This window comes from Salvelinus fontinalis, chromosome 2, assembly GCF_029448725.1.
Source record: "Salvelinus fontinalis isolate EN_2023a chromosome 2, ASM2944872v1, whole genome shotgun sequence".
In the NCBI taxonomy this organism is placed as follows: Eukaryota; Metazoa; Chordata; class Actinopteri; order Salmoniformes; family Salmonidae; genus Salvelinus; species Salvelinus fontinalis.
This window is the reverse complement of record NC_074666.1, coordinates 9,525,072-9,541,194: the sequence shown is the minus strand read 5'-3', so window position 1 is coordinate 9,541,194 and position 16,123 is coordinate 9,525,072. Positions and strand designations below refer to the sequence as shown.

The following is a 16,123-nucleotide window of genomic DNA, read 5'->3' as shown; positions in this document are numbered from 1 at the left end:
AGTCAAGGGGTCTGAATACTTTCCGAAGGCACTGTATATCAGACTGTACACCCCGGGTATGACCGAACATACATTTTTACTGCTCTAATTATGTTGGTAACCAGTTTATAATAGCGATATGGCACCTCTGGGGTTTGCGATACATGGCCAATATACCACAGCTAAGGGCTGTTCTTATGTATGTCGCAACGCGGAGGACCTTGATACACCCCTTAGCCGTGGTATATTGGCCATATATCACAAACCCCACAGGTATACATTTGATTTATTTATTTATTTATAGGGGACAATGCACATTAATCAACATCAACATTACAATAACGCAAAATCCATGTAAATGTGCTGGGGTTAGCCAAAAGCTAATTTGCACTCGTTGTGCCAGGGCAGCTAAGGACAATTACACAGTCACAATACACATACTCACTAAAACAATGCAAAATACAAATACATTACATCCAATAATATATCATTCTAACAACAACACCACCATCATCAACTGTCGTCTTACATATTAGGAACCACAGACAACTCATGTGTACAGGTTTGGATAGACTTGAGCCATGTTTCAATTCAAATGTAAAAGTACAATAATCAGTGCAGTTTCTCTAGTCCGTGGGCATTGCATTCTGTAACGGTGGTCCTCCTCCTCTTCAACCGAAAAGGAGGAGTATTGAGGGAACCAAAGCGCAGCGGGTTGTGAACACATAATATTTATTAAAGACAAGACGAAAACACGAACTTCACTATAAACTAACAAAACAACAAACGGAGTAGACAGACCTGAACGACGAACTTACATTAAACACGAGAACGCACGAACAGGGAAAATAGCCTACACATAAAATGACGATGTACAACACAAACCGAACAGTCCCGTATGGTGCGACAAACACTGACACAGGAGACAACCACCCACAACGAACACTGTGAAACAACCTACCTAAATATGACTCTTAATTAGAGGAACGCAAAACACCTGCCTCTAATTAAGAGCCATACCAGGCAACCCTAAACCAACATAGAAACACACAACATAGAATGCCCACCCAAACTCACGTCCTGACCAACTAACACATACAACAAACTAACAGAAATAGGTCAGGAACGTGACATAACCCCCCCCATAAGGTGCGAACTCCGGGCGCACCAGCACAAAGCCTAGGGGAAGGTCTGGGTGGGCATCTGACCACGGTGGTGGCTCAGGATCAGGGCGAGGTCCCCACCTCACCATAGTCAATCCCAGCTTCCCTCTCCCCCTACAAATGACCACCCTCATACTACACCCACTTAATCCTTTGGGTAACATCAATACAAGGGCCAGCCCCGGGATAGAGGGATAGCTCAGGACAGAGGGATAGCTCAGGACAGAGGGATAGCTCAGGACAGAGAGGTAGCTCAGGACAGAGAGGTAGCTCAGGACAGAGAGGTAGCTCAGGATAGAGAGGTAGCTCAGGATAGAGAGGTAGCTCAGGATAGAGGGGCAACTCAGGATAGAGGGGCAACTCCGGACTGAAAGGCAGCTCCGGACAGAGAGACAGCTCTGGACTGAGGGGCAGTTCTGGGTAAATAGCCGCTCTGGGCTAAGGGACAGCTCATGACTGGCTGACGACTCTGGACGCTCATGGCTGGCTGACGGCTCTGGACGCTCATGGCTGGCTGACGGCTCTGGACGCTCATGGCTGGCTGACGGCTCTGGACGCTCATGGCTGGCTGACGGCTCTGGACGCTCATGGCTCGCTGACGGCTCTGGACGCTCATGCCTCACTGACGGCTCTGGACGCTCATGGCTCACTGACAGCTCTGGACGCTCATGGCTCACTGACGGCTCTGGACGCTCATGGCTGGCTGACGGCTCTGGACGCTCATGGCTGGCTGACGGCTCTGGACGCTCATGGCTCACTGACGGCTCTGGCAGATCCTGTCTGGTTGGCGGCTCTGGCAGATCCTGTCTGGTTGGCGGCTCTGGCAGATCCTGTCTGGTTGGCGGCTCTGGCAGATCCTGTCTGGTTGGCGGCTCTGGCAGATCCTGTCTGGTTGGCGGCTCTGGCAGATCCTGTCTGGTTGGCGGCTCTGGCAGATCCTGACTGACGACTGGCTCTAGCGGCTCCTGACTGACTATCGGCTCTGACGGCTCGGGACAGACGGGCGGCTCTAATGGCTCGGGACAGACGGATGGCTCAGACGGCGCTGGGGAGACGGATGGCTCAGACGGCGCTGGGGAGACGGATGGCTCAGACGGCGCTGGGGAGACGGATGGCTCAGATGGCGCTGCGGAGACGGATGGCTCAGATGGCGCTGCGGAGACGGATGGCTCAGACTGCTCCTGTCTGGCGGAAGGCTCTGTAGGCTCATGGCAGACGGGCAGCTTTGCAGGCTCATGGCAGACAGGCAGTTCATGCGCCGTTGGGCAGACGGCAGACTCTGGCCGGCTGAGACGCACTGTAGGCCTGGTGCGTGGTGCCGGAACTGGAGGCACCGGACTGGGGACACGCACTTCAAGCCTAGTGCGGGGAGCAGGGACAGGGCACACTGGACTCTCAAAGCGTGCTATATTCCTGGTGCGTGGTACCGGCACTGGTGGCACCGGGCTGAGTGCACGCACATCAGGACGAGTACGGGGAGAAGGAACAGTGTGTACAGGGCTCTGGAGACGCACAGGTGGCTTAGTGCGTGGTGCCGGAACTGGAGGCACCGGGCTGGAGACACGCACCATAGAGAGAGTGCGTGGAGGAGGAACAGGGCTCTGGAAACGCACTGGAAGCCTGGTGCGTAGTGTAGGCACTGGGGTTACTGGGCTGGGGCGGGGAGGTAGTGCCGGAAATACCGGACCGTGCAGGCGTACTGACTCTCTTGAGCACCGAGCCTGCCCAACCTTACCTGGTTGAATGCTCCCCGTCGCCGACCAGTGCTGGGAGGTGGAATAACCCGCACCGGGCTATGTAGGCAAACCGGGGACACCATGCGTAAGGCTGGTGCCATGTAAGCCGGCCCAAGGAGACGTACTGGTGGCCAGATATGTAGGGCCGGCTTCATGACATTTGGCTCAATGCCCAATCTAGCCCTACCAGTGCGGGGAGGTGGAATAACCCGCACTGGGCTATGCACCCGTACAGGAGACACCGTGCGCTCTACTGCGTAACACGGCGTCTGCCCGTACTCCCGCTCTCCACGGTTAGCCTGGGAAGTGGGCGCAGGTCTCCTACCTGCCCTTGGCCCACTACCTCTTAGCCCCCCCCAAGAAATTTTGGGTGGTACTCACGGGCTTTTCGGGCTTCTGTGCTAGAGGAGTCCCCTCATAACTCCGGTTCCCTTCTCCGGTTGCCTCTGCTCTCCTCAGTGCCTCCAGCTGTTCCCATGGGAGGCGATCCCTTCCAGCCAGGATCTCCTCCCATGTGTAGCAACCTTTACCGTCCAATACATCTTCCCAAGTCCATTCCTCCTTCTTGCGCTGTCCCTTACTCCGTTTACACCGCTGCTTGATTCTGGATTGGTGGGTGGTTCTGTAATGGTGGTCCTCCTCCTCTTCAACCGAAAAGGAGGAGTATTGAGGGAACCAAAGCGCAGCGGGTTGTGAACACATAATATTTATTAAAGACAAGACGAAAACACGAACTTCACTATAAACTAACAAAACAACAAACAGAGTAGACAGACCTGAACGACGAACTTACATTAAACACGAGAACGCACGAACAGGGAAAATAGCCTACACATAAAATGACGATGTACAACACAAACCGAACAGTCCTGTATGGTGCGACAAACACTGACACAGGAGACAACCACCCACAACGAACACTGTGAAACAACCTACCTAAATATGACTCTTAATTAGAGGAACGCAAAACACCTGCCTCTAATTAAGAGCCATACCAGGCAACCCTAAACCAACATAGAAACACACAACATAGAATGCCCACCCAAACTCACGTCCTGACCAACTAACACATGCAACAAACTAACAGAAATAGGTCAGGAACGTGACACATTCCAGTGTATTGTAGCTCTAACAGAGAAGGCCAATAGACCGATTTTACTGTGTTGAAAAGGAATGCAATCGGGCCTTATTGCTTAAATATACTGTCTGATAGACACACGACTGGCCAATCAGCATCCAGAACCCAAACTACACGGTTTATAATTCTAACTTATACCATAACAAAGGACATTTGCTTCATCATTCATTGTGAAAACAACCGGCTACATAATTAGGTGGTGTTCTGTGGTGGTGGATAGGCCACTGCATCGCCCTCCTGACAAATGTACCATTACATGTACAGCAAATGAACAGGTAGTGTGTAATCTTTCACCCATATGGGATGTCTGTGTTTGGTCATTAAGATAATAGATATCAGACTTTAGAGAGAGGACGACTCACACTCTAACCTCTACAGCTAGTCTCAAAAGAGGAGGTAGCTACTGTTGATCCATGGCTCTCTATTTTATTTCAATTAAGCTCTGGTCTTCTGAGCTGCTCGGATAGTGTATTGTCAATAATGGGTCTCTGGCTGCTTGACTGCCTCGGCTTAATGAGACTCTCAGGTCGCTAGCTGGAGCACGCACGCACGCACACACATGCACGCACGCACGCACACACGCACATGCACACCAGTGAAAATGAATCGACTGAATAAACCAAATTCAATATTTCATTCAGCAAGACACACAGGTCTCAATGAGTCACACTATCTCAACAGAGAGAGGATAAAAGTTGTTCTGCTTCAGTGATATCTGAAGGTGTGGGCCCAGACACTTTTTCCATCACTTCCAAAATGATCAAGAAATCCTCCCCAAAAGCGTACGTTTGAAAATTCCCAGAAAACCCAAAGGTTCATCATTAAGCTGAAATGTTTTGAGGAAGTGACGTTTGTGGGAAGTGTCTCTCTTCCCATTTGCACCTGTGAAGTGAACATCAGTGAAAATGGGAGAGAGCTTCCAAGGCTGCACCCATGTCCCATAGTCCTGCTCTGTCATGTTCCTTTAATTTCTCTCATTAAACATTAGGCGGATCTCAAAATCTTTCAAGATCAAACACACGATTGACCTTTCAAGGTTTCACATGGGAGTACTGCAACTACTCCTTGGAACATTCAGTCAGTTTTATTTTATGCCTTGTTATGAAGTCTGAAATGGGGGGAAATTATAATGAGGTTTTCTACATCTGTGATATCCAAACAAATTGATTCTGATTCAGTTATACCAAGTTTGCTAGTGTGAATGATCTCAAATTATTGAGTTTAAGAAACATGTTCAAATAAACAGAATAATCACAAACAAACAAAGCCAAGGTTTAAAATTCAGTCCATAACTTCACAAAACATTCCTTATGTAGTTATAATACTGAAACATAATAACTGACAACTTACATCTTTTCCAACGACTTGAAGCTCAAACTGTGTTTCCTTAAAATGCACTTTTGTTATCCTTGGCCTAAAATGATTAAAAAAAAAAAAGATAATGAGATGTTTATTAACAGGTATGATAGCTTATCAGTAATACTGCATACATCTCATAAATACTGCAGCAAGTTATCTAACTAATATGAAGGGCTCTATTTTTGGCCGGTGTTAGTTTGCAATTTCGTCATGTAAAAACTGGCGCACAGGCATTTTTCCAGCCGTAACGCCAAGTTCGGCAACTTACCTGTCTTATATCAGCTTGTTTACGCTCAGATAGGCGCTACACAGGGTAGTGCGTATGGCCCAGTACATCACTGTGGCCAAGCTTGCTGCCATCCAGGATCTCTATACCAGGCCGTGACAGAGGAAGACCCTAAAAATGGTCAAAGACTCCAGCCACCCTAGTCATAGAGTGTTCTCTCCGCTCCTGCACTGCAAGCGGTACCGGAGCGCCAATTCTAGGTCCAAAAGGCTTCTTAACAGCTTATACCCCCAAGCCATAAGACTGCTGAACAGTTAATCACATGGCTACCCAGACTATTAGCATTGACCCCGTTTTCTATGCTGCTGCTACTCACTGTTTATAATCTATGCATAGTCACTTTACCTCTACCTACTTGTACATATTACCTCAATTATCTCGACTAACCTGTACCCCCACACCGGTACTCCATGTATATAGCCTTGTTATTGTTATTTTATTGTGTAACTTCTTTTAAATTCAGTTTATTTAGTAAATATATTCTTATTTTTCTTTACTGCTGGTTAATTAGGGATAGTCCCCTTTTTTCCAATTTTCACCTAAAATGACATACCCAAATTTAACTGCCTGTAGCTCAGGCTCTTAAGCAAGGATATGCATATTTTTGGTACCATTTGAAAGGAAACACTTTGAAGTCTGTGGAAATGTGAAATGAATGTAGGAGAATATTACACAATAGATCTGTTAGAAGAAAATACAAAGAAAAAAAGAACTTTTCCCCCCCTACCACTATCTTTGAAATGCAACAGAAAGGTCCCACATCTAGCCATCACTGTGGTTGTAATTCCGATGGTGTCCACAAGATGGCAGCAGTGTATGTGCAAAGTTTCAGACGGATAACTTGAAGTATGAGCAAACTACATGACATTTAGTGTAAAGTCACCCAGGTACATTTGGACAAATCGTGAAGGAGACATTTACATTCACATTACATTTTTCTGCAAGAATAATGTCAAATCTGTATACTGGGACTTTGATTTAGCTTTTCCAGTATTGTTTGCCATATTGTAAGTTCAACATTTGCAAAACAACCAGTTTTCATAACTTCCTAACTCTCCATATTCTTATCATTTTTGCCCAAAAGGAAAAGGCTTGCTGTCGCACAAGGTTAGCAGCTACATTTTGCGACAGATACGGGGTTACCGGATACTCCCGTAAAGCCCAGCTCATTGGCTATCTATCTAGCTTTGTTTGACCCCGATTGGTGCTTATTTGACAAAGTTACAGTCGATCAAGTGAAGACCGCCCGCATCATCGGCGTGCCATGAAGGCATCGCTCTCTGACCACAATTTGGTGTCCTATAGGATATACTACACCCCTAATGATATAGTGAAGTCTGGTTATGTTCTAGGATCTCTGAGGAATAAATATGAATGTGATTTGACTGGTTGAAACAACGTTTAGGGTTACATTTTCACAGATTCCTTTCTTTGCAAATTGAACGAGTGGAAATACAAAATCGATCGTGCATGCTATATGGAACTTTTTAGGATATGAAAAATGATTTTATCTAACAAAATGACACTTCTTGTTATCTCTGGGACCCTTTGGATGATAAATCAGAGCAAGATTTGAGAATAAAGTACACATGTCACCTTCAGAGGTGAATTTATCAAACCTATCGCGGTGAAAAAAGTGTTTTGTTGTTAGGAGCTCTCCTCAAACAATAGCATGGCATTTTTTCACAGTAATAGCTACTGTAAATTGGACACTGCAGTTATATTAATTGAATACAATATTACAATATGGCAAACAATACTGGAAAAGCTAAATCAAAGTCCAAGTATACAGATTTGACATTATTCTTGCAGAAAAATGTAATGTGAATGTAAATGTCTCCTTCACGATTTGTCCAAATGTCCCTGGGTGACTTTACACTAAATGTCATGTAGTTTGCTCATACTTCAAGTTATCCGTCTGAAACTTTGCACATACACTTCTGCCATCTTGTGGACACCATCGGAATTACAACCACAGTGATGGCTAGATGTGGGACCTTTCTGTTGCATTTCAAAGATGGTGGATAGAAGATAGAAACAAGAATTTACGCTTTCAGACGATATAAGACACTTATATGCACCGACATCTGTTGTTTCTCTAAAATCTGCGATCGTGACACAAGGAGCTGCATGATTTACAACTGTCCCGTTGACGGGACGCCTATCCCTAATTAAGGCGTAGTAACTTGTTGGTTAAGGGCTCGTAAGTAAGCATTTCACTGTAAGTTCTACACCTGTTGTATTCAGCGCATGTGACAAATAAAACTTGATTTGCTTTGATTTGGGTGGAAATATTTGAGGTGTGTCCTTAAAAAGATGATCCAAACTGCTAATTTCAGGCAGCGATGTTAGAGATATTTAAGACCAACCAAAAGCTATTTTTAGCGGTAATGCAGGTTGGTCATGCCATGAATTTAGACAGTGGAAACAGCCTATCGAGCTGTGACGCACAATACCCATATGTGCATGGAACAAGAGTAGCCTAATGTGCTTTGGTGCCTGTATACTTTGTATTTCGAAACATAAACATCCCTAATTAATTAAAAACCAAGCATAGCCTCCACTCCTCTCAATTAAGGTTTGTTTTCTGCTCAATGCAATCGCGAAGTAGTTAAGACTGGCTCCTGAGACCACTTGTAAATAAATCTTAATCACCAAAGATGTATTAAAATATAACGTTTGAGAGGATTAAAACAGTGACATTCCCTTTTTATCTATGCATTGTAGGCAGGCCCACATTATTTTAGCCATGCAGGTCCCGTTTTGGACGTGCGTAAAAACCCCTCCATGATGTAGGCTACATGTCCATGTCCATCCTGAAACGAGAGATGAGAACCTCTGAATACCAGGGCCATCCCAGCCAGCACCGGTGAACCTCGTATTTTGAAGTGATCTGTAACTTGTAAAAATGGCTTGTTTTCAGTTTCATTTGTTCAAAACTCAAGCAATCCTTTAGGCCTACTATAACAAAGGCTGGGCTGGTTCAACAGCAATGCCTTTCTTTTTTATCCTGGCGATTTCATGATATCATTACATTTCACATATATTTATTGTTATTGTTGTTTAAAAAAAAACTGATTGGTTGTTTTTCGTTACATTTTATTACAACCAAAGTTATTAGAATGATTTACCTTTCCTGGTTTAATGGTGGCAACGTCCGTGGCGCGCTTGCAATGTAGATGCTGGAGATGGGTGAATGTGATCTGATCTGTAAGATGGTTCCACATATATTCATATTTGGGAGCAGTATAACGGTGAGTGGACGTTCTCCCTTTCTCTTTATATTGGATTTTTGTCCAGCTACTGTGAAAAATTGGGATGTGAGTAAAACCCTCTATAGTCTGCGTTGTTTTAATATTATATGCCCACGGGGAGAAATTATGGTGCCTGTATGTGTATTTAGACATAGCCTATTTAAAACAAGTTGTCGCTTCATTTAGAATTTGAATCAAATTATTTGCTTTCTTTTTAGGCCTTATCAATCATTTATTGACAATGTTTGGCATGTCGATGCTCAGCCATAATACAATTTACAGTAGACCTAGCCCCTATATCAGTGTGAATGCTATTGAAGCCATGCAATTACTTAGAACAATGTGGACTGCAAATGGGTTCAAGGTAACGTATTTAGCAAAGATAGTCTACATTGTGTTATTTTGTTTCTGTAAGCCATTTAACAAACTATAAAGGACAAACATTGGAAATTGAGTTGATTGCAAGGCAATACATAAAAGACTGTAAATACACAACTTAAAGCAACCACTTATTTAGCCATGGAGCACATTCTGATTGGCCAAGCCTCGACACACCCACAACTTGTTAATTCATCAAAACCCAGCCCTTTCGCACCAACGCCAGCAAGTCCGTTGATAATTGTGATAGTGAAAATAGCACAAATATTTCTGACACACCCCTGAACCTATAGCACTAACGCTCCTGCGTTAGGTTTGTGTCACGCACTGACCTCAGAGAGCCTTTTTATTTCTCTATTTGGTTAGGTCAGGGTGTGATTAGGGTGGGCATTCTAGTTTTTGGTTTTCTATGTTGGCCTGGTATGGTTCCCAATCAGAGGCAGATGTCTATCGTTGTCTCTGATTGGGGATCATATTTAGGCAGCCTTTTCCCATCTGTTGTTTGTGGGATCTTGTTTTTGTGTAGCTGCCTGTGAGCAGCCCAGAACGTCACGGTTCGTTTCTTCTGTTTTGTTTGGTGAGTTTCATATTTATTAAACATGTGGAATTCTACGCACGCTGCGCCTTGGTCCAATCATTCAAACGAATGTGACAGTTTGTTAAAATAGAGTCCGAAGTGGGAGTTATAGGTCAAACTATCATATTCCTTATTTACTCCTACAATGTATACAAATCATCCAAAAACAATACCTACCAGAAATACTTCCCAACTTGTGTTTTGTTCTTGTAAACAACAACTCCAATAGGTGTTAACCCCAGGAAGTATTCAGATTGATTCTCGCCCTGAAACACACCACAATAATAGGTATTTTTACAAGCACAATTTACATACTATGTCCCAACCAGAAATAACACACAGTAAAGATATTAACGTATGTGTCAAAGGATAAGAAAATAGGAAAATAGTAATCTCTCCATATACAAAGAAACTAGGACAATAAGAAAGAACATTATCAAGGCAATGTGTTCGTGATAAACCACAGAATACAGCTCTAACAAGCATCTCATTGACTCTGTACCGGTACCCCCCTGTATATAGTCTCGCTATTGTCATTTACATTTTTTGTTACTTTTATTTCTTATTCTTATCTGTATTTTTTTTAAACGGCATTGTTGGTTAGGGGCTCGTAAGTAAGCATTTCACTGTAAGGTCTACCTACACCTGTTGTATTTGGCGCATGTGACTACTTACAAACACAGGGTGAAGATCGACTCCGTACATATCCAGTGTTTTGGCGATTCCTAAATAATTGAGTTCAGCCTTGGAGGGAACCTGGCCCCTGAAACACAAAGAGGTTATCTTGTTGGTGAAGCATCAGGAAAGGCTTTCAAGCCCATATACAAACACATAGAAGGAAATCTTATCTAGTGTGTATCTACAAGTATACATAGTGTGACATTATCGAGTACACATCTGCAATTACTGTATACAAGGTATAACATGAGCAAGTATACACCTACAAGTATACATACCATAGTGAAACATTATCAAGTATACATCTTACTGTATACAGTTGAAGTCGAATGTTTACATACACCTTAGCCAAAAACATTTAAACTCAGTTTTTCACAATTCCTGACATTTAATCCTAGTAAAAATTCCCTGTCTTGGGTCAGTTAGGATCACCACTTTATTTTAAGAATGTGAAATGTCAGAGAGAATGATTATTTCAGATTTGATTTATTTCATCACATTCCCAGTGGGTCGGAAGTTTACATACACTCAATTAGTATTTGGTAGCATTGCCTTTAAATTGTTTAACTTGGGTCAAACATTTCGGATAGCCTTCCACAAGCTTCCCACAATAAGTTGGGTGAATTTTGGCCCACTCCTCCTGACAGAGCTGGTGTAACTGAGTCAGGTTTGTAGGCCTCCTTGCTCGCACACACTTTTTCAGTTCTGCCCACAAATGTTTTATAGGATTGAGTTCAGGCCTTTGTGATGGCCACTCCAATACCTTGACTTTGTTGTCCTTAAGCCATTTTGCCACAACTTTGGAAGTATGCTTGGGGTCATTGTCCATTTGGAAGACCCATTTGCGACCAAGCTTTAACTTCCTGACTGATGTCTTGAGATGTTGCTTCAATATATCCACATAATTTTCCTACCTTATGAGGCCATCTATTTTGTTAAGTGCACCAGTCCCTCCTGCAGCAAAGCACCCCCACAACATGATGCTGCCACCCCCGTGCTTCACGGTTGGGATGGTGTTCTTCAGCTTGCAAGCCTCCCCCGTTTTCCTCCAAACATAACTATGGTCATTAGGGCCAAACAGTTCTATTTTTGTTTCATCAGACCAGAGGACATTTCTCCAAAAAGTACAATCTTTGTTTCCATGTGCAGTTGCAAACCGTAGTTTGGCTTTTTATAGCGGTTTTGGTGCAGGTTATGTCGATATAGGACTTGTTTTACTGTGGATATAGATAATTTTGTACCTGTTTCCTCCAGCATCTTCACAAGGTCCTTTGCTGTTGTTCTGGGATTGATTTGCACTTTTCGCACCAAAGTACGTTCATCTCTTGGAGACAGAACGCGTCTCCTTCCTGAGCGGTATGCCGGCTGCGTGGTCCCATGGTGTTTATACTTGCGTACTATTGTTTGTACAGATGAACTAGGTACCTGCAAGTGTTTGGAAATTGCTCCCAAGGATGAATCAGACTTGTCGAGGTCTACAATTATTTTTCTGAGTTTTTGGTTGATTTCTTTTGATTTTCCCACGATGTCAAGCAAAGAGGCACTGAGTTTGAAGGAAGGCCTTGCAATACATCCACAGGTACACCTCCAATTGACTCAAATAATGTCAATTAGCCTATCAGAAGGTCCTGAAGCCGTGACATCATTTTCTGGAATTTTCCAAGCTGTTTAAAGGCACAGTGAACTTAGTGTATGTAAACTTCTGACCCACTGGAATTGTGATACAGTGAATTATAATGAAATAATCTGTCTGTAAACAATTGTTGGAAAAATTACTTGTGTCATGCACAAAGTAGATGTCCTAACCGACATGCCAAAACTATAGTTGTTAACAAGAATTTTGTGGAGGTGTTGAAAAATGAGTTTTAATGACTCCAACCTCAGTGTATGTAAACTTCCGACTTCAACTGTACGTGGTGTAACATGAGCTCGTATACACCTACAAGTATACATACCGTAGTGTAACATTGTATTGTACAGACTACTTAGTACATCTAGATATCTTTATCTATTCTGAAGCTAAGAGTTTAGAAACATATAAAGCTAAGAGTTTATAAACATCTGAAGCTAAGAGTTTATAAACATATAAAGCTAAGAGTTTAGAAACATATAAAGCTAAGAGTTTATAAACATATAAAGCTAAGAGTTTAGAAACATATAAAGCTAAGAGTTTATAAACATATAAAGCTAAGAGTTTATAAACATATAAAGCTAAGAGTTTATAAACATCTAAAGCTAAGAGTTTAGAAACATATAAAGCTAAGAGTTTATAAACATATAAAGCTAAGAGTTTATAAACATCTAAAGCTAAGAGTTTATAAACATATAAAGCTAAGAGTTTAGAAACAGCCATGTAACAAATCACTAAGTGACTGTTGGGGGAATGCAGTGCAACAAGAGAACACCCCAAATACATGGAAAGTTGATATTTATTGTGTCGTACTTCCCCCCTGATGACAGTATTACAGCAGTGATGGAGAGTTGTTTAACTGTCATGAATCCCTGTAACGACGTTCCTCCTCCTCTCCATTTTCGGAGAAGGAGGAGTATTGAGGGAACCAAGGCGCAGCGGATTGTGAAGACATAATGATTTATTGAAGACACGACAAAATAACAAACACGACGTAGACAGAAAACGAACTATACTTGAATAAACTACAAAACAAATAAACGATGAAAACAGACCTGGACACGAACTTACATATAACTTGAAGAACGCACGAACAGGTACACGACTACAAACAAAACGCTACAGTCCCATGTGGCGTAACATCACACAGACACAAACACAGGAGACAACCACCCACAAACAAACAGTGTGAATGCCCTACCTAAATATGACTCTTGATTAGAGGAAAATGCAAACCACCTGCCTCTAATCAAGAGCCATACCAGGCAAACCAAAACCAACATAGAAACGAATAACATAGACTGCCCACCCAAAACACATGCCCTGACCATAAACACATAAAAACAACATAAAACAGGTCAGGACTGTTACAGTACCCCCCCCTCAAGATGCGCACGCCGGGCGCACAAGCACAAAGTCCAGGGGAGGGTCCGGGTGGGCAGTTGACCACGGTGGTGGTTCCGGCTCAGGACGCTGTCCCCTTACCACCTTAGTCACTCCCCTCTTCTGTCTACCCCTTCTAATGACCACCCTAAAACCACTTTCCCCTAAATAAACGGCCAACACCGGAACAAGGGGCAGCACCGGGACAAGGGGCAGCACCGGGACAAGGGGCAGCACCGGGACAAGGGGCAGCACCGGGACAAGGGGCAGCACCGGGACAAGGGGCAGCACCGGGACAAGGGGCAGCACCGGGACAAGGGGCAACACCGGGACAAGGGGCAGATCCCGGCTGAAGGACTCTGGCAGGTCCTGTTTGGACGGCTCTGGCAGGTCCATGCAGGCTGACGGCTCTCGACGCTCATGGCAGACTGACGGCTCTCGACGCTCATGGCAGGCTGACGGCTCTCGACGCTCATGGCAGGCTGACGGCTCTCGACGCTCATGGCGCTCTGACGGCTCTGGCTGCTCATGGCTCACTGACGGCTCTGGCTGCTCATGGCTCACTGACGGCTCTGGCTGCTCATGGCTCGCTGGCGGCTCTGGCAGATCCTGTCTGGTTGGCGGCTCTGGCAGATCCTGTCTGGTTGGCGGCTCTGGCAGATCCCGTCTGGTTGGCGGCTCTGGCAGATCCTGTCTGGTTGGCGGCTCTGGCAGATCCTGTCTGGCGGGCGGCTCTAGCGGCTCCTGTCTGGCTGACGGCTCTAGCGGCTCCTGTCTGGCCGACGGCTCTGTAGGCTCATGGCAGACGGGCGGCTTTGCAGGCTCATGGCAGACGGGCGGCTTTGCAGGCTCCTGGCAGACGGATGGCTCAGATGGCGCTGGGGAGACGGATGGCTCAGATGGCGCTGGGGAGACGGATGGCTCAGATGGCGCTGGGGAGACGGATGGCTCTGGCCGGATATGGCGCACTGTAGACCTGGTGCGTGGTGCCGGAACTGGAGGCACCGTGCTAATGACAAGCACCTTCCTACTAGTGCGGGGAGCAGGGACAGGGCACACTGTATTCTCAAAGCCTACTCTATCCCTGATGCGTGGTACCGGCACTGGTGACGCCGGGCTGAGGACAAGCACATCAGGATTAGTAGGGGGAGAATATACAGTGTGTACAGGGCTCTGGAGACGCACTGGTAGCTTAGTGCGTGGGCCCGGAACTGGAGGCACCGGGCTAAATACACGCACCACAGGGAGAGTGCGTGGAGGAGGAACAGGGCTCAGGATACGCACTGGTAGCCTAGTGCATAGTGTAGACACTGTAGGTACTAGGCTGGGGCGGGGAGGTGGTGCCGGAAATACCGGACCGTGGAGGCGTACTGGCACTCTTGAGCATTGAACCTGCCCAACCTTACCTGGTTGAATGCTCCCGGTTGCCCGACCAGTGCGGGGAGGTGGAATAACCCGCACCGGCCTATGTAGGCGAACCTGGGAAACCATGCGTAAGGCAGGTGCCATGTATGCCGGCCCGAGGAGACGCACTGGAGACCAGACGTGTTGAGCCGGCCTCATGACACCTGGCTCAATGCCCAATCTAGCCCTCCCAGTGCGGGGAGGTGGAATAACCCGCACTGGGCTATGCACTCGTACAGGAGACACCGTGCGCTCTACTGCGTAACACGGCGCCTGCCCGTACTCCCGCTCTCCACGGTAAGCCTGGGAAGTGGGCGCAGGTCTCCTACCTGCCCTTGGCCCACTACCCTTTAGCCCCCCCCCAAGAAATTTTTTGGGAGTTACTCACGGGCTTTTTCGGCTTCCGTGCCAGACGCGTTCCCTCATAGCTCCGGTTCCTCTCTCCGGTAGCCTCCGCTCTCCTCAGTGCCTCCAGCTGTTCCCATGGGAGGCGATCTCTACCAGCTAGGATCTCCTCCCATGTGTAGACACCCTTTCCATCCAGAACATCGTCCCATGTCCATTGCTCCTTCTTTTCCTGTCCCTTTCTCCTTTGACTCCGCTGCTTGGCTCTGGAGAGGTGGGTGGTTCTGTAACGACGTTCCTCCTCCTCTCCATTTTCGGAGAAGGAGGAGTATTGAGGGAACCAAGGCGCAGCGGATTGTGAAGACATAATGATTTATTGAAGACACGACAAAATAACAAACACGACGTAGACAGAAAACGAACTATACTTGAATAAACTACAAAACAAATAAACGATGAAAACAGACCTGGACACGAACTTACATATAACTTGAAGAACGCACGAACAGGTACACGACTACAAACAAAACGCTACAGTCCCATGTGGCGTAACATCACACAGACACAAACACAGGAGACAACCACCCACAAACAAACAGTGTGAATGCCCTACCTAAATATGACTCTTGATTAGAGGAAAATGCAAACCACCTGCCTCTAATCAAGAGCCATACCAGGCAAACCAAAACCAACATAGAAACGAATAACATAGACTGCCCACCCAAAACACATGCCCTGACCATAAACACATAAAAACAACATAAAACAGGTCAGGACTGTTACAATCCCCCAGTCTAATAAACAGTAAATCTA

The 16,123-nt window shown here is 45.4% G+C and overlaps 1 protein-coding gene across 3 annotated transcripts in view; it reads right to left on the bottom strand.

The window, feature by feature from the left end:
- Positions 1-16,123, bottom strand: part of LOC129811448 (band 4.1-like protein 4) — a 119,078-nt gene that overhangs the window by 32,168 nt on the left and 70,787 nt on the right. For all 3 annotated transcript variants that reach the window (XM_055862755.1, XM_055862764.1, XM_055862772.1), the window contains exons 8-10: positions 10,546-10,633; positions 10,048-10,136; positions 5,367-5,430 (exon numbers count right to left, since the gene is read on the bottom strand). In XM_055862755.1, the coding sequence (XP_055718730.1) occupies positions 5,367-5,430; positions 10,048-10,136; positions 10,546-10,633 (241 nt within the window). The remainder of the gene's footprint in view (positions 1-5,366; positions 5,431-10,047; positions 10,137-10,545; positions 10,634-16,123) is intronic.